The 21,145-nt window shown below is 53.0% G+C and overlaps 1 protein-coding gene and 1 long non-coding RNA gene across 9 annotated transcripts; one reads left to right on the forward strand and one right to left on the reverse strand.

Moving 5' to 3' along the window:
• The first annotated feature begins 1,022 nt into the window (after positions 1-1,022).
• On the forward strand, positions 1,023-21,000 carry LOC311440383 (ADAMTS-like protein 2). Of its 7 annotated transcripts, none has more exons than XM_084527238.1 (18): positions 1,023-1,219; positions 7,287-7,429; positions 9,134-9,209; positions 9,707-9,809; positions 10,766-10,911; positions 11,605-11,728; positions 12,998-13,078; positions 13,188-13,363; positions 13,620-14,055; positions 14,538-14,958; positions 15,451-15,557; positions 16,116-16,245; positions 16,589-16,802; positions 17,065-17,220; positions 17,604-17,774; positions 19,394-19,570; positions 20,195-20,339; positions 20,455-21,000. In XM_084527238.1, exons 1-18 carry the CDS (start codon positions 1,124-1,126, stop codon positions 20,571-20,573), a joined length of 3,021 nt encoding a protein of 1,006 aa, XP_084383364.1. In that variant the 5' UTR covers positions 1,023-1,123; the 3' UTR covers positions 20,574-21,000. The 7 variants fall into 7 exon arrangements, with proteins under 7 accessions (XP_084383364.1, XP_084383365.1, XP_084383362.1 ...); XM_084527239.1 differs by having other exon boundaries at positions 16,119-16,245; XM_084527236.1 differs by having other exon boundaries at positions 7,292-7,429.
• LOC311440388 lies at positions 10,670-18,436 on the reverse strand. Of its 2 annotated transcripts, none has more exons than XR_014695380.1 (4): positions 18,191-18,436; positions 17,899-18,067; positions 16,548-16,750; positions 10,670-10,919 (listed from the first exon to the last, which is right to left on the reverse strand). It is a non-coding gene; the product is annotated as an uncharacterized lncRNA (long non-coding RNA). The 2 variants fall into 2 exon arrangements; XR_014695381.1 differs by lacking the exon at positions 10,670-10,919 and adding an exon at positions 15,569-15,984.
• Positions 21,001-21,145: the final 145 nt, after the last annotated feature.

Consider the following 21,145-nt stretch of genomic DNA (forward strand, 5'->3'; position numbering starts at 1 on the left):
ACATTATTTCACAACTCCTCTCCCTTGTTTTCTGTGGGATGGGTCAGTAGCAGGTTGCCCTCCTCCTCCCTTTGCCCCCCACCTGCTGGCAGACGGCTTTGATCAGGGGCCCCGCGTTGCTCCCCCCTGCTGCCACCCCTCCATCCTTCCTCTCCCCTACCGAGAGGCTGAAGCCCTGGGTGGGGGAGAGGTGTGGAGGCCTCGCATCACCTTCCCACACCAACCACAGCACATCTGGCAGGCAGAAGCCACGGCTGCCAAATTCCTGCCCAGGCTGGGGACACCTCATGCCTGGCACCAAGGCGTGTGGGCACAGAAGAAGCAGGGCATCGTGGCCGAGGCTGTGCCACGATCACAAGCACTGCGGGGGGATCCAGCAGGGAGCGGGGAAGGTGCCAGGAAGCTTTTTAAGCCATTTCCTTCCTTTTTGAACTCACACAGTTGACCAGCTCAGCACGCCAGACTGAGAGCAGTGCCTGGAAGATTGGGATCAACAGAGCCCTTTAGTCTGGGACGCCCCAGGTTGCTTATGGGGGCTTCAGCTTCCTCCAGGGCCTCATGCAGTGCAAGCAGGATGCGGCGGGCTCGTCCTGTCACTGCTGACAGGGATCTGGAGGGGAAAAAGCAGCGAGCGAGGCGGTGAGCCTCGTGTCCTCCCATGAACCACGACCCGCTCCGTTTGCCATACACACCCCGCAGCTTTCCCTCCCGCTGAAACAGCGAAGCCCAAAGCCAGGCGATCGCCCAGCGAGCAGCATCTCCCCCAGCTTTTCGGGATAAAACACCAAAAAGCAGCCCCGGGCCGGGGCCAACCCCCTCCACCTTCCCCCGGCGCCTTCCCCTCAGGAGGCCGGCGGCGGGGCGGGACGGGGCTGGGGCTGAGCCCCGGGGCTGCCCGGCCCCGCCGTGCCCCGCTCCCCGCCCCCGGCGGCTCCGAGCGCCGTCTCCCCCCCTTCATCCCTCCCTCCCCCGGCGGCTGCGGGCCGCTGCCGGCCGCCCGGCAGGTTGTAAAGTCATTAAGCCCCTCAGCCATGCCGGCCCGCGCCCCGGCGGCTCCTGCCACGGCCGCTGGTGGGCCGCCACCGCGCCGCCTCCTCCGCGGCAGCAGCAGCAGCAGCGCGGCATGGCCGCCGCTCCCCGCCGCCTCCTCCTCCTCCTCCTCCTCCTCTTCCTCCTCCTCCTCCTCCTCCTCAGCGCCGCCGCCCCCCTCGGCGCTAAGGTAAGCGGCGGCGGAGCCTCCCCCCTGCTCGCCCCTCGCCCTTCCCCTCAGCCTCCTCCGCCAGCACAAAAGGCCGGCGGGGCGAGGGGGGTCCCCGGGGGGCTGCGGGGCCTCGCCGCTCGCCTGGGTGCCGGGCGGGGCGGTGACAGCCGGGGGGGATGGCAAAAAGGGGGATCTGTGCTTTGAGACCCCCGCGGGGGCACCTTGATCCCCTGAGGTGCATGTGCGGGAGCCGGAGCCTGGTGCTCCCCTTGTCCCTGGTGTCAGAGCAGCGCTGAGCCCCTGCAGCGAGACCTTCCCCTTGTCCCTTTTCCCTTTTCCCTTTCCCCTTACCCCTTTCCTCTTCCCCTTCCTTCCCCTTTGGCCAGACCACCCTTCACAGGGTGCTGGCCGAGCCCCCCGCTCGCAGGGGTCACCGCACACCCTGGGGCTCCACGTGCGAGCTTCCCGGCCAGGTCCCTCTGTGCACGAGGGATCCTGCGCTGCTAGCAGAAAGAAAAAGGGCTTGGAGTGTTTTTTTTCCTTCCCCAGACAAAGCCATGGTGAGGTGAAGCAGTCTCACAAGAGCTGTCTAATGCACAGCGATAGGCACCGCAGCTTTACACCCAGCTTTGTCCAGCAGCGTCTCCTGAGCTGGGCTTGTCCTCGTTTTAAGCTCAGGCAGTGTCCCGCTTCCACTGCGTGTTCACCGCCTGCTCTGCTTACCCCAAACCATAGGGCTCTGCCAGACAGAAACTTCAGGCAGAGCAAGCCGGGTCAAGCTGAGCAGCTGTGAAATCCTTCATCTAGGCGTGGAGGAGTCCCGTTCAGGTCGGTGACTGCATACACAAGCCTGGGCTGCTCGGGGTCCTGCTGCCACAGACCCCCGTGGGGGCACCCAGGACCCCGTGGCTCCAGGTGACCCCGCAGAGATGAAGGATTGCACGCTGCAGGAACGGCTGGTGGTATTGCTGCATGCCCTCCGATCGCTATCTTCCGTGCCAGGCCGTGCACACAGCAGTCATTAAGGGATTAACCTGCAATTGCTTTTGCTCTCTGGTTTTCTACAGCAGGGTTATACAGAGAATGCGATAGAAAGCCTCCATCCCTAGATAAGCAAATTCCTCCCTGTGTGGAGCTGTCTCGGCTCAGTGTATTCAATGCCTCTGAAAAAAACTGGTGGTAGAGATTCCTGTCCTGCACACCCCACATTGCTCCCTTCTTTCCCTTCAGAGATTTCCAGCTGTTCTACTAGCTCATCCCAAAGTAAGCGTGTTCTCCTACTTGAAGGGAAGGACCTAACCAACTTGGATCAAGTATTTTGTAATGACATGCCTGTGAACTTTCTTTCATGGCAGGATTATAAACAGTACTTCATAGTTCTTTGCTGGCTTCTGTTTACCAGCTTTCTAATTTGCTTCTCATCTGTGCCTCATTATATGTCCAGATTTCTGTTACTTATCTGCTGCAATATCACATCTTTTGCAAGTTTAGCGTTTTTCCCCGGATTGGTCTTCTTCCTACTCCCATACAAATTATTCTATAGGTCTCTTTTTACCTCTGGGTACTTTCCCATCATGGGAAATTCCTTCTGTGGTATCTTGTTAAAATATTTCTAAGCAAAATCTGGTTTTATATCTGTGTCCTACAATGAATCTCTCATACAAACTATCTCTATACAAATAGGCTAAGACAATGACAGAAGAAGAAATAGCTTTATACAAACATCATTTTTGGGGGTAAAACATCAGGGCACAATTGCAAACCCTATTGTTTTTTTTTTTTCAGGGCTTGCGGCAGAGTTTATTGCCACAGCTTTGATCAGAGCACAACACAGGGAACCCAGACCAGGGGGGCTGAGCATGGCCATTCATTTCCAGGAGTGTAAGATAATAATCTGGCAGCCGTTCCAGGCATTAGGACATCTGAAGCTACTTAGTATTTCAGTAAGTAGCACAGTTTGCTGTAGAGAGAAGCCCTTAGGTAAAGGATCCTGGAAATTTCTGGTAGAGGACACGCGGTTAATGACCTCGGGAAGGGTCTGTTCGGAATTTAGTTCATTTCCAGCTGCTGTTTCTTCTTGTCTTAGAAGCTCTGACAGGGCTGAGCTTACAACAGCTACTTGTGCCCTTCAGTGGTGGTCAGGGCCCGAAGGCATGTCAGGCTGCAACAGAGGGCGTACCCCTGCGAGCTCCTCTATTAAGGCGAGCTGAACAGGGATGTTTGTTGTCTCTCTTCCTAGAAAGCCTTTTTTTCCCCAAGACACAGACTAATGAATCCCGAGATTCAATATGGGAGACTAAGCCAGTGACACAGTCATTGCCATTATTCCCAGGCTTCTGGGAAACCCATTGTAGTTCAGAGCTGATCTGACGCACGGCAGAGAATCGTTAGAGGATTTATTTTGTCCCTTTCTGCTCTTCAGAAAGACTGCCTGGAAAACCGATAGGATGTCAGCCTGGGCTCGCCCTCCTGTGCTGGGCTGCAGCATTTTGTTTGTGGCAGCCTTTGTTTGGTGTCGATGGGGGGGAGAAGGGAAACAGCTGCCGAGTCTTTGGGTAGACAGAAAAAGCTTTCAGTGGTGCTGGCTTAGAGACTGATGTTTCCATCATTGGTATTGGTAAATCTGGAGGCAGATGTTCTACCCTGGAAGAGTTCCCCACCCTGCCTTATCTTTTCAGTCTGGGCAGGAGGGCTAGAACAAGGTTTGTGTGCATAATGCACTGCAGAGTGCTCCTGGTACCCCCCTGCACCAGTCCACGCAGGCTGTCCTACACGCCTTGCTCCTTAGATTACAGCAGGTTGGGTTTTAAAGCTCTGGTCCCCCCACAGCAAGGGGACAGGAGGGCAACCTTCACCTGTGTGTTTGTACAGCCTCTGTCCAGTGAGGCACAGAAACAGCATGGTTAGCCTCAGAGAGGAAGAGCTGCAGCTGTGTGATCACCTTGTGCCAAGCCACAAGTGCCTCGAGGGAAATTCTTGCGGAGAGCACCTGGCTGAGCTGGAGCATGGTCTGTCTTAGCTACCGGTGGTAATTTCTAGCCCTAACATTTCTCAGCACCTAAGGAATTGTACCTGATCTCTTCCCTGCTTTGGGCAGAGCCCCCATCCAAGCCCAGGCAGAACCAGCCTTGCGAACACTGGACCTACGCCTGCCTCCTGCTCCAGCATTTCTAGCCTGCTCTGTGGGTGGTTCTGCAGCACAGCACAAGTTAGAGCAGCTTTAGCATCTCCCACAACCAGGGCAGTGCAAAAGAGTTGTTTTAAAGCCCGTCTGACTTTTCTTTTTCCACGGAGTGTGGGATTTACTCAGGGGCTTGGGAAACTAAAGCTAGGAGCTTATCTAATCTGGAGTCTATCCCACAGCCCTTAATTTGTTATCTGGAAGTTTGGAAAATGCAAGTATCTCTAATTGAAAACAAGAGGCGTTTGTGTGTCATGGTTAATGCAGATTTATTTCTGACAAGAGAGTAAATTCAGCACAGATTGGAACCAGCTGCCCCAGCTCTAAGTACCTGAGTCTGCCCTCCACGTCTCCAGGCCTAGGACTCGGGTGCTGTCATGCCGTAAGTCTCACTGGCTGAGGCGACAGCTCAGCATTGTCCTTGCTTGCATGAGGAAATAAATGCTCCTGAGCAAGGACCGGCAAGGGAGCTTGGTCATGGAAAACCTGAGAGCCAAATCAATCTACTTAATGTGTGATTGATTCCTCCAGCGAGGGGAGGAAGCAGGAACAGGGAGTGCAAAGGGGCTTACAGATAGAGAGGAACACCCAAATCTGCTGTCGCTGCTTGAGTTGCAGAAAGAGCCTGTGCCCAAGGCATGCCTGCGATGGAGGTGGGTGGGAGGAGGTGAGCACCAGCGAGCTGAAAGCAGGGCACTGACTGGAGGAGGATCCAGCAGGCAGCTGTGGCTTGTCTTGCTTTTGAGAGCAGCAGGGCCTGTGGATCATTTACTCCAAACACACAACATCTTTTTCATAGCAGGGTAGGTCAGTAGAACAGGGCATTTTGCTTCTCTTTGCTCATTTTCCCTCTGTACTGTCTCACCTATATAGACTGTAAGATCCATGGAGCAGGACTATCTTGTAGGTTACAAATACACCGGATTTTGATTGCCATTTGGGGAAAAACTGTGTCAATCCTGCAGCTTCTGGTCCACATGCCTTCCCCCGGGGCAGTGCTCGCACCCCGTGGTGCTCTGTAGCTACTCAGTCACGTGGAAAGATGCCAGCTCTGATTAATACCCCAGCTACAGGAGAAGCTGCTTTGCACTGAGCTCCCCACACAGACACAGATAAATCACTGTTCTCCTTCCCTGCGATTGTGAAGAGCTCTTCCTCCACAGGCCTTGAGATGCTTATCACAGAAGAGTGTAGGAGGGGTCAGGGAAAGACTTGAACTGAAAATACCTTACAGCGAGAGACCTTTAATTTCTTTCATGGGTAGCTCTGGAAGCTACACAGTCAGCATTTCCATTTGCGATCTGATCATATGCACTCAGACAAAAATTCTCATAGGACACAGGTTGAAATGAGCATTTGGCAGAAGAGAAAACGGTCCTTTTGAAAACATGCTTCTTTCTTTTAAATTTGATTTCAAATTTAATCCTTCTCTTGAGCAACTCTGCTGCTCGCCACAGCTCTTGGTCTCAGTCAGACAACTCAAATCCAGCCAGGACATCCAAGTACGTCAAAGAATTTTGTTGTATTGTTTTCACAGTTAGCTATTGTAATCATCAAAGGTAAAGCATCAGGTAACGTGGTGCTGTTTCATGCAGCAGAGCAGGTTGTTTCCAACGTGCTCTGGCTGCTGTATGATCGCCAAGAAGAGGCACTGCGCGCACTTCAAACATACTAAGTTACAACTTAAAAACATTTGCACAAAAACAGCTGCATCTCCTCTGCCCAGTGGATGTTCTGTTGGCAGATGCTGTAGAAACAGCAAATTCTCGGGCAGGAATTACACTACAAGATGAAGAACACTTTGGTTTTATTACACCAATAAAGAGCGTCAAGCCAAGAGGCAGTCAACCAAAGTAGTGAACAGAGCACATTCAGCAAGGAGCAAACTCTGCTGAGTTTTCTTTCACATCCATCAATTATCCTTCTGCAGAACAGTTCTTCTCGACAGGACTATCAGCTGCAGCCACAAGCCTGCACATTTTGGTAAGAGTAGCAGTGATACTGCTTCTCTGTGCCTTTACTTAAACATAACAGATCTTACACATGCACTAATTATTCATTTTCTTCTGCTAACACTGATAAACCGTGAGCATTTTCCGCTGGGTAAATCACTTCCAATCACTGCCCTGTGGTAAACTCAGGGCTGCATTTAACACCATTCACAGCTGTGTTTCAGCAAACAGCAAATTCGTTCTTGTATGTTCTAGTTTGCAAAAGTCCCAAGGAGCTTTTAGGCCATCAGACACGGAACGGGAGAACAGCACAAGGAAAAAAATCTTGCTAAAACAAAGAGTCACTTACCTGCTGGGAGTTACAGAGGCAGAGCCAACAGCAGCCTGCTGCAGTGACCTTGTTGGGGCCAGAGGAGCTTAAGTTTGCCAAATTTAAAGGATCAGCCCCGGCGAGGCATGCTGGGTCGGGGAGAGCCCTCTGGGGAGCACATTGTGGGGTGGGTGGCGAGAGGTCAGCAACGCAGTGGTGAGATGGGATGGCTGCAACTGCAAGGGGCTCTGCTCCCGAAGCACTCTTGAAAATGACTTTTGTGAGGGTTGCAGCGTGAGGAGCTTGGACCTGAGCCGACTCGTGCACAAAGGGGAGTTTATTTGTTGTGGTGCAGCTCCAGCAGAGGACAGATGCCTCCCCCAGCCCCCCTCAGCCTTTCTCCTCTCTCCTGACCACCCGTCAGAGCCAGCTGGGGCTGCGATCTGCTGGCATATCCGACTCAGAGCCAGGCCTTGGCTCAGGCTGCAGCTGGGATTATCCCCACACGTCCCACCTGAGGGCCCTTCTCCACATCACACCGGTCCCAGAGGCATCCTGTGGGTGCCGCCTCTGTCAGGCCTCCCTCGGGCCGAGGCAGCAGGCCGCCGGGTTCCCCCGCTAACCATCCTCTGTTTCTGTCAGGACAGTAGTGAGGCAGCTGATGGAGCTGGCCCCTGGGACGAAGAAGTCACCAAGTGGTGGGGAGAGTGGAGCTCCTGGTCCACCTGCTCCCGGTCCTGCGGGGGAGGCGTGATGTCCCGGGAGAGGCACTGCCTGCGACAGAGGTACGTCTGTCCCCACAGCACCCCTTGGCCAGCCCTCAAGGGGCACAGGAGTGCCCCAACCCACGTTTTGGGCTCTGTAGGGCCTCAGAAAGGAAGGCAGGTGGGCAGCTAGCAGGCTGTGGGGCCTGGGGGAGACTTGAAGATGACAGGGTTGTGGGCTGGAGACCAGCTTTACTCCTCCTCCTCTGTCCTTCACAAACACTGCTTCTCTACGACTGCTCTGAGCAACCTAACCCTGACTCGTAGCCAGTTCCCGTGCGTAGGATTTTGGCCCTTATTCCCAGACACCTTCTGGGGACTCGGCTGGCAGCAGCCAGCTCAGCCATGCCTCAGCAATTTCCCCTTTTCACTCCCTGCAGAGCTGGCAAGATTTTTTTCCCCCTGTCATTTATCTGGCTGTCACCTGACAGCATCTCCATTTGTCCCCTGCAGCTGCTACAGCCCTGGCGCTGATTGAACAAGGTTTGTGGGGAGCTCCAGCTGTCCCCTGTGGGTCACCTTGCCACCAAGCCCTCCTCCTCGGGCACCTCACTAACCTGCTTCTCCCGAGCTGTTAATGAGAGCCAGCATCCTGCAGCACAGCAAGCTGCAGGGGCTGCCCGGCCCCTTTCCCTTCTGCGTGAATGCACTCGGGAGTGCAGGAAGCTCAGACAAGGGCCCCCCACCTGCTCTGCCTCCTGCAAAAGGAAACTTCTTTCATGTGGGCTGGTTGGCAGCATCGGGAGGGTCCAGATGTGCTGAGGTGCCATCCATCTGGACGCAGCCTCCTCACTGACGAGGCTTGCCAACGTCTCTGCCTCTGCTCAACACAAAACCCAGCCAAAAGGTGCTGCAGCACTAAGCAAAGCAGCTTGTGAGCCAGCTGTGCCCCACAAAACAATTTTTGCCCAAGTCTGCAGACTGCCCCTGCTTCAGCTGAAAGGCACAATGATTTTTGAAGCCTTGTGGTGCAAATTTAAGCTATGCCTACACCGCATAAAGCATAGCTCTGCAGGGATAGCTGCAATACATCAAGGCAGTCCAGCCTGAGTATGGCTATTGCACACCCTAAGTTCCCAGCCCTGTTAACCCACTGTCTGCTGCTGATCTTTACCCAGAGCACAGTGCCTTAATCTGCAGTCCTAGCCTTTCTCCCCACACCTTCCCAGCTTTCAAGATTTTTTTCAGCATGTGCACGTCAGGAACTTGGACAAATGTTGCTTGCCAGAGCTAAAGCATCAACTGCTGAGAAACTCATGGTTTTTTGTCCGTTACCTGTACCAAACCTCTCCTGTTAATCTTTTAGGGTGTCCATTCCCCATGGGAGGTGCCATCTCTCTGCCTACTGCTCAGTGAGTTCTGAAATCAATTCCCCTGCTCACTTCAGATCATGGGAGTGGTGGATCTATTGGTCTATTGTCCTTCTGTCAGATCAACCCTATGGGAGCTCAGAGGTGAAGGGGCACAGCAGTGCAAATACTTCACTTGCTCCCTGTTCTACTCAAACTGCCTCAAAAAGAGAGTAGCCTAAAATTGCATTCCCCCTAAAAGCACTGAAAATGCATTTCAGAGACGTTGGCTGGCATAGATACAGAAAGCTTTGCTCTGATAAAACACCAGCCTGGCTTCTCCCCGTTAAGTCAGGCCTGACTTCTCAGTTATCCTCAATTTCTTAGAGTTTCATGGACCTCCAGCTCATTTCTGCATTCTCATTCTGCTTTGCAGGCTCCAGATGCCCCAGGGAACAAACAGCACCATGTGTGTTGGCCAAGCCAAACACTACCAACTGTGCCAGCAGCAGGTGAGAACCACTTCCAGCACCAACTGGTTCTTACTGGGGGATGTGGGATGCAGGGGTCCGCACTTGGAGCTTCAAGAGCACCAGCAGTCAGGGTGTGACTGGTCTGTCAGAGGCACGGGCCACTCCTGGGGCAGCGTGCCTCTGAAAACAGGGGAGATGGGCTCTACTCTCTGGGACTGAAAGGTGGGGGAAAAGGATATAGATAGGTTAGATTAGATTATAGATATATTTGTTGTGGGGTGGGGGGAAGGAAGACGTTTTTCCAGTATGCTTTTCCCTTTACTGTAAGTAAATTTTGCAGTACTGTTAAATGCAGCTGTCTGAGGCGATGGAAGCCTGGCCCTTCTGCCTGTATTATAGCACCTCAGAGTCCATCACTGATTCCTTCCAGGGTGGACTGGGCATTTTCATCCTCCAAGGATGCAGCAGGGACAAGCAGCTGTCACAACCATGGCTGCGACATAGGGAGCTTTTGATCACGTTTATTCCCTCCATAGCCCTGCCCAGCCAACACAGCAAGCTTCAAACAACAGCAGTGCTCCAGTTTCAATGCCAAAGCCTTTGGGAAGCGCTACTACCACTGGATGCCCCTCTATCCAGGTGGGTTTTCACAGCTTCACACAAAGGATCAGGGTGAGAAAACACCTACAGGATCTCCTCAGACACAGGAGAAGGATGCAGGGGGCAAGGGATGGATGCTCCTCGTTGGTCTGGAAGTACTTTCCTCTGCTACCTCCTTTGGAGAAATCATTCCCTGTTTCTTCACAGAACCTCTCTGCCCAGCCAGGCCTTCTCTCTCACCACATTGCTCCTGTTTTGGAAAATACATCAGCAAGCGCTGGCGGGCAGACAGGACACAGGCTCCTCTGAGGTGTCTCAGCTAACCAGCAGTCATCCTGGCAGAGTGGCTGTTCACTTCCTGCGTGCCTTCTACCATTTTGGCTGCCTCTTTCGCCCAGCGTGCTTCCCACTGGGCTGGTAGTGGGTTATTCTGAACAGGATGTCCATCCGTTTCCTGCGCAGAGGAGATAAATTGCTCCACGTGGCTTGCCAGATGGCCCTTGAGGCCCAGAATCAGCTCCTCTGAGACACGACTGTCTTTCTGGACCTGCCTGTTTTTCTCTTTCCATTAGCTGCCAAGGGAACATAGAATATCTGTACCTCTAGCTCCATTTATCAGCTGGAAGGGGTGTAGCTGGCCACAGTCGGTACAGTTGGTGCCTCTCTTACAGGTCTTTTTTGCTCTTGTGTATTTATGTGTGGCCTGGGATCTGCTGAGGCAGATTCCCCTGTCTGGCACAAGGGATGGCACTGTAAAGGGGAGAGGGTATGGCAAGGAAGTGGTTTTGCCATCGACAAGCGCTTCTGCCAGGCCTGGTCCCCATCTGCAGCCTCCTACCACAGCCCCTTTACTGCCGAAACATCTGTAGCCTTGGGGTCTCATCTCAAGAAGCAAGAACATCAAAGGTGATGTCAAACCAGCAGCATGGATAAGAGGGAAGTCCCCTTCTTCACTGCCCATCTCTGATCACCTTGCTCTGCCTCTGTCCCTTCAGATGACTACACCAGCATCTCCAACAAGCCCTGCGACCTCCAGTGCACCACTCGGAGCGGAGAGAGACAGCTGATGGCCCGAGCACAGGATGGTACCTCCTGCAAGGACAGGACCCATCAAGGAGTCTGCATCAATGGGAAGTGTGAGGTGAGGCTCTGGAAGGAAATAACACAGAAATGGGGAGTATAAATGCATGGTGGAACCTCCAAGGCCACGGGCCCCAGCAGGGAAGTGAAACTGAGGCCTGGCAGGAATAATTACGCTCCCTTTTGAATGCCTACAGACTAGAACAGAGCACAAAGGACATTAGATTCACATTCCCACTGAGTAACAGAACTTTCCTCCTAGTACAGAGAGGACTAGAATTGAAGTGACTATGCTTTCATAGTCATCCAAGTTGAAAAAAAAAATCTTATATTTGATTTATCCTGCATGCAGCAAGGATAAAGGATGGGTGTGTGTAGTGTTACGCTGAGGTGTCTTAAAACCTCAAGTAGGCCTGCCTTTGATGCAGCATCTCCTGCAGAGTGATGCTGTATGTAACTATTGCAGTGCAAAAGATTGGCTTAAAGACAGCTACAGAATGAACTGAAACAGCTTACCCAAATCTTACTCCAGTCACCTACACACACACAACCTTGCCCCAGCTTCAGGGGCACAATGTAAATGGTCACAACTTGCACCAGTGAATATCTCCTGCTGCCAGATTCATTCATTCATTCACCACCCTACTCCAAGCTACCCTACACCCACACCCAGAACCTCACCTAAATGACGTGGTAGCGTTTCCTTGAAAAGACCCTGCCACCAGGAAACCCTTTCTTGTTTTATTCTTTGCAGCCAGTGGGGTGCGATGGGAGCCTGTATTCGCCCCGGACGATGGACAGATGCAGGGTGTGTGGAGGGGACGGCAGCACTTGCCACCGTGTCTCGGGCAGCTTCCGAAAGGCAATCTCACAGATAGGTACTCCCTGCTACCACAGTCCAGAGACTTCACCTGCTACTCCTTACCACCAACTGGCATGAAGGGTGACTGGCTTGAATGCGGGTAGGAGTTTCCCAGCTGCTTGGTGGAAAGAGCTGAAGAGTGTCGCCACGTCTGCCTAAATGCCTGTATTTTATCCTTTTAGCTTAATCAGAGGAGATAGGTTTTGATGTGCTGTATATTAGCCTGGCGAGTTTTCCCTTTACCTCTTTACGGGAGGAAGCAGCTGGGGATCTATTTGTTCTTATTGATTTTGGCAGCTCCCCCACCTCAGGTGATGTGAAGAGGTCAATGAATCTTCTTTATTTGTGCTAGGCGTTCACTGGAAGCTTAGGTTCCTGTGATGAGGGTCACGGCATTTGTTTCAGCCTGCGCTCAGTCTCCAGCTTTCCGCAGTCCTATGGTTGTCACAGCTGTGGGACAGTCCCTCTGAAACGGGGCTGAGATTAACGGTTCATCTCCTGCCACCTCATGGCTCATTCCTCCACTCACAGAAGAAATAGACTGTGGTATACTCATTAGTAATTAACTGTGGTTTGAGGATGTTTTAGAACATCATTTCACATTGCTGTAGTTCCACTAGTCTACCTCATTCTCCACAGATGCTAGACCAGAGAAGCACTCAGGCTCCTTTCCAGGTCGGGGTAATGGTGCCGACCTCTCTAGCAGTACACAAACAGTCTTGGCATTCTGTTCCAGCTCTCATAAAATCTTACAGGTCAGGAAGAAAACAATGAATTTCTATTAGGAAAGACAAGCTGGCAAACCCACACAACTTTAAGAGCCTTCTCACTTCCTCTCCATTTAAAGGTCAATCTTTAAGCTCCTCTTGAGACAAATTCTGTTGAGTCAGGAGCTGAGGGGACCTACAGTCTTCTCCCTCCTCCCTTCAGCATTAGTGTTAGTCACTAGTAAGCTTTTTCTGTGGTCTTGCCAGAAAGCTTGAGAGCACATTCATTGACGCACCTAAAGCCACACAGTTATACTTGCACAATTCCTTTTTAACAAACCCAGCTGTAGTCAAACTGAGCCTTAGAGACCTGTAATGGCCATCTGTAAAGGGATTTCGTAGGGGAGCTAGGATTGGAGCTCACAGCCTGGCGTGATGTGTTTATGTCCTTAAACAACCTGCTAGGGTTAGTTCTGCCCTCCTACTTGCACATTTATCCCACAAACTTCTTTGCCTATGTACGCCTTTTTATTTCGTCCTCAGGGTTTCCTCACCTCCGTTCTGTTCCTGCTCCTCAGGTTACGTGTTCATCACCAACATCCCTGCCGGTGCCACGGACATCCTCATCATTGAGCGCAGGAAGACAGAAAACATCCTGGGTAAGCAGAGGATCCACAGGGATGTGGAGGTGCCAGTTCAGCTCTCCTTATTGCTATGCAGTGCTCTGCATAGAATATCATATTTGTCTCTTTTGTCTCTTCTTTGAAGCACTCGCTGATGAATCTGGGCATTTCTTCTTCAACGGCAACTCTGCCATTGACAACCCCCAGAACTTCAGGGTGGCTGGCACGATCTTCAAGTACCGGCGGCCCTCGAGCCTGAACTCAGATGGGCTGGAGTATATCATAGCTCAAGGGCCCACTAACCAGTCTCTGAATGCCATGGTAAGTGAAGAGCTAGTTTTAGGCCTTCCTGTCTTGCCTGTCCCAAAATTGTGAGGCTCCCCAGACAAATGGAATATTCACCTTGTTCCCAAACCAATTGCCTGGGGCTGAGGAAGCCAGGTACTGCCTTGCAGGTTTCCAAGGATGCTATCTTCTCTCATCATCTGTCACAAAGTAGCTGTGGTTAGAAGAGATCTCTGTGAAATACATGCCCTTCAAATAAAACAAGTTTTGTTTTCTTCCCTGTTTCCCCCAGTACTATAACTTCAATGGCAAAATGCCACATATAACTTATGACTACACTGTACCACGGACACTACCACCTCTCCGAACTGCAGCCCCTGCTGTAGACAGACCTCACTATCATCACCTGCTAGAGACCAGCCAGAACTATCCTGCTCCAGCCAACTCCAGAGCTGCCAAGGACTCCAACGCCACATGGCTCTCCCTGCCACCAGATGACACCAGCGAACAGCTTAAGACAACCTTAAGAGAAAGGCATGAAGATTTAGGCTTCAGTCATCCGCACTTCTTCCAAACCAACTCCACCAGTCAGCCTCGGGGCTGGGTCTGGGAACAAGGTGAAGAAAAGGAGAAATATGACTTCCAGATAAGACAGGTCTACCATGCAAACACAGCAGGAGAGGAAGAGGAGGACAAAGCAGCAGCAATCGGTGGAGAAACAGAATTGGGTTGGTTGCTTTATTTTTCTTTCTCTCACAAGTCTGCATTCATTGATAGTGGACGTTCCACAATGGCTTACTTGAAATCTAGAGTGGCTTTCCCATTGGGGCTGCCAGAAGAGAAGGATGGTTAATAACAGGGGTGGAGACTGTCAGGGAGCAGTAAGGGCTGGTTGCTCCTTAAAGGAAGGGGAGCAAAGCTGAAGTTGATCTGGGAAAGCCAAACAATTCAGGAACAGAAGTAGGAGCAAAACTCACCTACAACATAGGTGAGGCCAGACCTGAACTTAAATGGAGCTCCTGGGCCATGGGTAGAGAGTGCGTGAGGATCCCACGTGAGGCTGGTCAGGGCAGTTAAGGTGCCATGCTGGCACCTTATGATTTTAAGGCCAAATACTTCATGCTTTTTTTCCCCTTACTGGACACCTAAACCACGTGCTGAAGTCTAAGTCATACAAGACAGTGAAAGCATCCCCCTGTTTCTCTTCCAGCCCTCAGATTCAATCAGATTTCCATCAGCACAGCTGTACCCTACAGCACGAGGAGATCCGAGCTCTCAGAGAACAGCCGCGCAGCATCCTCCAGGCTTCGTCTCTTCAGGCGGCTGTGTCACCGAGACCTGCACCACACCGCCTTCTGTAGGGAGCTGCAGCACCTGGCAGCCAGGCTGGCCCAGAGGAACTCCACAGCAGGACTATGGACCCAGACGGCTGCCCGGTGGCCGCAGGGCCTCCACAAAGCACCGTCCCGTAAGAACTCACTGGAGGACTTGAAGGTGGAGGCATATGCTGGGAGTCAGGGGGAAGCAAGCAACTACAGCGTGATGGCATCTGTGGAGAGCCCTCTGCTAGGTGCCAGCACAACTGCGGACATCAGCCAGGCAGAGCCTCTGCAAGCCCCTGGCGCTGAAAGGTGGCACTTGGTTTCCTGGGCAAAACAGGAGCGTGGTTAGCTGGGGAGGGAGGGTTGAACCGATCCTCTGATAGTCTCACCGCTGTCCTTGACGTCCCCCTTCTCCAGTGTCTCTCCATGGCAGCTGTTGGAGGTCCTTGAGAAATGGTGTGTCCTCCAAAAACTGATTGGCGTAGCTCCTGGTGTGACACAGAGCTTCCAGAACCTATTTTGTGTCCTCCTGCCTCAGAGGGATCCATTTAAATAGGTTCTGTAGGACCTGCAGGGCTGTGGCTATTCACAGCCTTGCTAGTCGAATACAGGAGGTGGATCAAGGCTTTGCACTCTGCTTGTCATTGGGACATCTTGTCCAAGGTGGGGGGAGATGGTGATGGAGAGCAGGAACAATGGGTTTCGTCCCGTTTTCAAAGAAAGTAAGGAGGAAATTTAATACGTTTCATGTTTGCAGCAATTTTCATCTTTATCTCATGCCACCTCCTCCTCTCTTTGCAGCAATGAGTTTAATGTGAGCCCCGTGGGCCACGACGACATCAGCTTGGCTGACATGTATCGCTGGAAGGTCTCAGCCTATGCCCCCTGCAGCTCCACGTGCACTTCAGGTAGGTGAAGACCTGATCCTTATTTTCAAGACGGGTTCATCCCGGTAACTTCTTTTAATTGGAATCCACACAACCGGCCCCCAGTTTCTTTGCCATTTGGTTCCCTGTTTTTATGGTATCTAGAGAGGGCAGATGCATTTTGGTGGAAAACCAGGATATTACTGCAATGCCATTGGTCTTAGAGTGGCATCTTGAAGTGATTGACTCTTGTAATCAGTGGGGCAATTGTGAATTTCCGTACTTTGTAGGATGAGTTTTGGCGTCAGTTTTCCTTCCCAGGATGGGAGGTTAGGATGACAGCCCTCAGAGGAGTCTGGGGAGAGAAACAGAGCCATCCAGAGCATCTGGCTGATTTTTGTTTGGAGCCTTTTATCAGTTCAAGCCTTTCCTAGGCAACTGATCGTGCAAGGGAGATCCTTTTTGGCTGCTGTTAGAGAAAACACTGGTATTTTTAAAATTGCAGGTAGAGTTTCAGAGGCTCTTCAATAATTTAATCATAGTTGAGGGAGGCTTTTGCATCTGGTAGAGCCTGACCAAGAGAGGATCTTGATTGTCCAGCAGGTATCAGCGCCTCCTACGCGATGTGTGTCCGGTACGATGGAGTGGAAGTGGATGAAACATACTGTGATGCCCTAACCCGGCCAGAACCTACTCACGAATTTTGCACAGGCAGGGACTGCCAGCCTAGGTGAGTGGGAACAACATCAGCTGTCCGTGGGTACCACACATCTTAGTGAGGATTATTTTTGGCTCGACAACCATTTCGGGGCTGGAAGTTGTGCTTAAATAGCTAAACCCACTTACTCTCATGTTCACAAAAAAGGGAAGGAATTTATTGTGTCTAAATTACCTGCGAAGCACAAAGCTGTCTTCTTTCAAGACCAGCCCCCCTTAACATCAACATCTACGTGATCAGCAGCAGTTACTGGTTCAGGGAGTCCCAGGAACACACGCACTCCCCAGCCACCCTCTGTCCCTTGGTCCCCTTACCTGGGTTTTCCTTTGTGCTTTCTCTCCCGGTGCTCATGGAGGTGGGAGACCAGCCGGTGGAGTGAATGCTCCAGGACCTGCGGCGAGGGCTACCAGTACCGCACCGTGCGCTGCTGGAAGATGCTGGCTCCGGGCTTTGACAGCTCCGTTTACGATGACCTCTGTGAGTCAGCCGGGCTGGCCAGGCCCATGGAGAGGAAAGCCTGCAAGAACAAGGCCTGTGGGCCTCAGTGGGAGCTCTCCGAGTGGTCTGAGGTAGGTGGCAGGGGAGCTTTGCATCCAAGGATGGGCTGGGGCCTGGAGGAAAATGACAAATGTTGGGCACTTCCCTCTGGTGCGTGCTGAGGAAGCGCTGCCCGACTGTGCCCTGGGGAAGCAAGTACTGCCTTTACCCCCTTTTTCTCTTCCCCTGCTGGGGTCCTGCCCCTCTCCACTAGTGCAGCAGGAGGAAAACACCTCTGCTTGTCCCTCTTGCGCTCTGCTTCTGAGCCCAGGGGCTGGCTCTGTGTCGTTGCAGTGTTCAGCCCGGTGCGGCACCCAGGGGACGATGAAGCGGGAGGTGCGCTGCTCAGTGGAGGCACCCCTCTGCGACGAGTCCCGCAAGCCCAGCAGCGAGAAGGCGTGCTCAGGACCCCCCTGCGACCGCCGCTGGACTGCTTCCGACTGGGGCCCGGTGAGTCCAGAGGGGCTGCTGCTCCCTCCTCCAGTGCTGGGGGTACAGGGCTGGCAGGAGAGGGCAGACAGGCAGTCACACTGCTGGTCTGCTGGCTTTCGTCTGGCAGAGGCTAGAGAATCGGTGATTATCTGCATTTTTGCCTCTCCATGCTGCAAAAATGCAGATTATCTCTGATTAAGTCCGAGGGGAGTTCTTTAATAATTTGGGATCCTCCTGGCACCTGAGGAATGAACCCCCCTGACCAGATGTACCTCTAAAGGCCCATGGGGTCAAGTGCCACACAGCCCCAAATGCAAGCCTAGGCTCCAGGCCCCCAGCACACCACAGACCGTGGCCCCTCAACCTTCCTGCTGTAACTAAATGCCCTCTGTTCCTCCAAGTGCTCAGGTGCCTGTGGTGAGGGACGCATGAGTCGCTTCGTCGCGTGTCGCAACCTGGAGGGCAAGGTGATCTCCGACGCGCAGTGTGACCCGGCCGCCAAGCCCCTGGCTGTCCACCCGTGTGGAGACAAGAACTGCCCCGCGCACTGGGTGGAGCAGGAGTGGGACCAGGTAAAGTCCACCCCACATCCCACAGGAGCTGGTGGGTGTCTGGCTCCCTTGGCAGAGCTGTACCCTTGGCACAGCTCCTTCCACAAAGAGGGAAGTAGCAATGCCCCAGTTTGCCCCCCCATACCTCAAGGTTTGTGGCACTTGCTGCCTTCCCAGGGAGCTCCATTGGAGGGCAGCAATGTCCTAAGGAAATCCTCCTCTCCCACCTCTGGCTCCCAGCTGGCAGTTGCAGGCACCTCAGCAGAGCTCTGTCCAGAATCTGCACTCACCTCCCCAAGATTTTGGTCCCACCACTAAAGAGAAAGCCCCAGAAAAAAACAACTGGTTCTCTGATTAATAATAGCCAGAGGTAAACCTGGACCACAGCCCGAGTCCCTGCCCTGGAAGTCACATCCAGCCCAAGAACGCTTACTTGCCTCAGGACTCAGAGTCAAGTGAACGTGGCCCAGGTGCCTCGTTCTGTCCAGCCATCATTCTCACCAGCCTACTCCCTCTCTGTTGGTCAAGGGGCTTTGGGCTTCCCATGACAAGCTGGGCCAAATCCCAGAGCATCCAGAAGGGACACATTGACTCACTTGTGGGGTTTGACCTTGTAAAGTCTTGAGAAAAACAGGGATTCACAGAGCTTTAAGGAAGAAGGTCAGAAAAACAACCAAGCTCTCCCTCCCCTCCAACCATAGCTAAGCCTCTGTTCTCCTTTTTGTAGCCTTCCTAGCTGTTGACTGCATTCAGCTGTGTCCCTCCAGCACTGGTTAATGAGCAGAAACTGGTTAAACCTGGGGACCTGTGGCAGTCCTGTCAACCTTTCCTGCTCTGGCCCGTGGTGTGGGTCACATACAACGCTGTGGTACAATTTTTCAGTTATGCCCTGGTGACTAAACTCACCTGAACCCTGAAAAGCCAGCTGGGCTCCCCACCTTTGCCTGTGCCAGCATCTTTGCTGTGTTCTCTCAGCTGGTCAGCTGTGGGTGAGCTGTGCACAGGATGACTCAGGAGGGATGCAAGCCAGCTGTGCTGGCCCCGGCATGGTGAAGACAGGCACAGAGCAGTGAAATCTCAAGCTGGCAACTGCTGCTGTGGGCATCAGGGAGCGGAGCAGAACTAGAATCAGATCCTGCTTCTCTTGGTGTTGTCCTGAGAAGCTGAGCCCTCCCACCTGTGCCTGCATGGCTGTGGGCTGAGCTCGGGTACTTGTCCATGCAGCTCTCCTGTAGCGCACCAGTTTGATCCCCTTGGCCCACGCACTGCTTGTCAGTGTTCCAAGACACAGGTTGCTGCACAAATACACTACACGGTCTTTGAGGACATAGAGGTACATAAATTAAGTCAGAAACAGCCTTTTGTAGTCTTACCTTGACTCTTCCAGCTCCCTTGTGGTAGCTGCTCTCAGGCCAGCCGAGCTCAGTTCAGCATCCCCCACGGATGGATTGTGCACAAATAACCAGCTCCTGTCCCTGCTCACCAAGAAATTCAGCTCCCTTGCAGGCAGCCGTTGCTCCTGTGACTGCCCCCTTTATACTGGTGTTAGCACACGTTAAGCACCTTGCTTCTGAGCAGGATGCCATCTTACCTGGAGCTGCACAGCCGAGGAGCATCATTTGTTTTGTTTTCTTCCCCAGTGTGATGCCAGCTGTGGGCGAGGGATGAAGACCAGGGTCGTCTTGTGTGCAGGCTTGGAGAATGGGGTGTACAGGGAGTACCCTGAGACGCGCTGTGAAGCCTCCCAGAAGCCTGAGGAGCACGCTGCCTGTTTCAAGAGGCCGTGTTCGACGTGGTTCACTACCTCCTGGTCGCAGGTAGGGCTCAGGGAGGTGGGGAGTGGGGAGATGAGGCCTCATAACCCTGGTTGATGGCGTACAACCTGCACTGAGGATTTCTAGCAGCCTGATCTGCTGAGGGCTCTGGTAGGATTGGACAGGACCGCGAGCTCTCTGTTAGCAGACCAGGCAGCAGAGGGAGAGGCTGGCACACAGGAGCTGGAGAGCATGTGGATTATGGCCTCAGGCAAGAGCACGCACTGCACTGCAGGCATTACAGCCGCGTCTCCTCTGCCAGGAGTCAGTGTTCTGTCCTTCCCTTGATTTTCACTAGTGAGCATTTAGGGAGTGGGGGTAGGCAAAGCTGTGGCTGACTCACAGCAGCCATTTTGTCCATCATCAATCATAGCATCAGCGTTCAAAGCAAAAGCAACTCTGAGCTGCGTTAAAAAGCAGAAAGCCAACTCCTCCCTCACTCTGCCCCAGCTTCCAGGGGCTCTCCTCCAGCAACCAAAGGGGAGCTAAATCTGAGATCGGTGTGGGATCTGACCCAAGTCTCCTCAAGAGTAGTCTCCAAAGGAAGGCCTTGCAGGAAGAAAGAACTCGGCACCCACAGGAAAATAAAAACCTGCCTCTCATGATCCCTTCCCTCGATCTCCACAGTGCAGCAAGACGTGCGGTGCTGGTGTGCGGCTGCGCGAGGTGAAGTGCTACCAGGGGGAAGCGTTGGCTCAGGGCTGCGACCCCGCTTCCAAGCCAGAAGCCAGGCAGACGTGCCAGCTCCAGCCGTGCCCCACAGAGGCACCAGGTGAGGCTGGGAGGGTGGGAGAGGAGCCCTGGGAGCCCTTTACTCCCCCCAGCTCTCAGCTGGGGGAAGCACATCTCCCTTTGTAACCTTTTCTGTGGATGCTTCTGCTCCCCAGAAGAAGACTGTGAAGACAAAGCGACGGCCAACTGCGTGCTGGTGCTGAAGGTGAAGCTGTGCTCTCACTGGTACTACAGGAAGGCTTGCTGCCGGTCGTGTCGGCTCAAGTCACCCTGACTACCACCAGCCTGTAGTACCCTTCCAAATTCAGGGGCAAGAGCCCCCTTGAGCCAGACTTTACCACTTGAAGCCACACCACTTGGCTTGGCTATGGAGCCAGTCCCTGTAGACGAGCCTGCTCAGCAAGGAAGGACTCCTAGGACTTAGTCATCACCGTTCCCTCTCCACCAAGAGGTTTTTATTCAAAACAAACCATCGGTTCCTAGAAAGCTACTGAGAAGTGAGTTGGGAAAGCCTGTCCCTGCTGTCAGTCATCTCTGAAGAGCTCCAGGTGGAGGTGGTGGGGCGCAGAGGCCAGCCCACAGCAGGGCACAGACCACAGCAGCAGTCGCTCTGCCCTGCCCTGCTGATTTTTCTACTACAAGGGTTATTTCCAAATCACAGCCCAAAAATTCTGTGTCACAATAAAGAGCTAAACCATAAATCTGTGTTTTTTGGGGTGCATGTACCTAGGTCTGGTCAAGGGAGGAAGAGGGACATGAGAGGGACAAGAGCAGGAGCAGGTAAGGTGGGGTGGAAAAATCCTTGCAACAGGACAGTTATAGGGCAGCACTGGATGAACCCTGCTT

The sequence above is a fragment of the Aythya ferina genome (assembly GCF_964211825.1).
Source record: "Aythya ferina genome assembly, chromosome: 8".
In the NCBI taxonomy this organism is placed as follows: Eukaryota; Metazoa; Chordata; class Aves; order Anseriformes; family Anatidae; genus Aythya; species Aythya ferina.

Bases quoted from the DNA above. Each gene is read 5' to 3' on its own strand.
- LOC311440383 (XM_084527236.1), top strand. From the start codon at position 1,032: ATGCCGGCCCGCGCCCCGGCGGCTCCTGCCACGGCCGCTGGTGGGCCG. The intron at 7,430-9,133 runs GTACGTCTGTCC...TCTGCTTTGCAG, and splicing joins AGGCACTGCCTGCGACAGAG to GCTCCAGATGCCCCAGGGAA. The intron at 17,775-19,393 runs GTAAAGTCCACC...TTTCTTCCCCAG, and splicing joins TGGAGCAGGAGTGGGACCAG to TGTGATGCCAGCTGTGGGCG.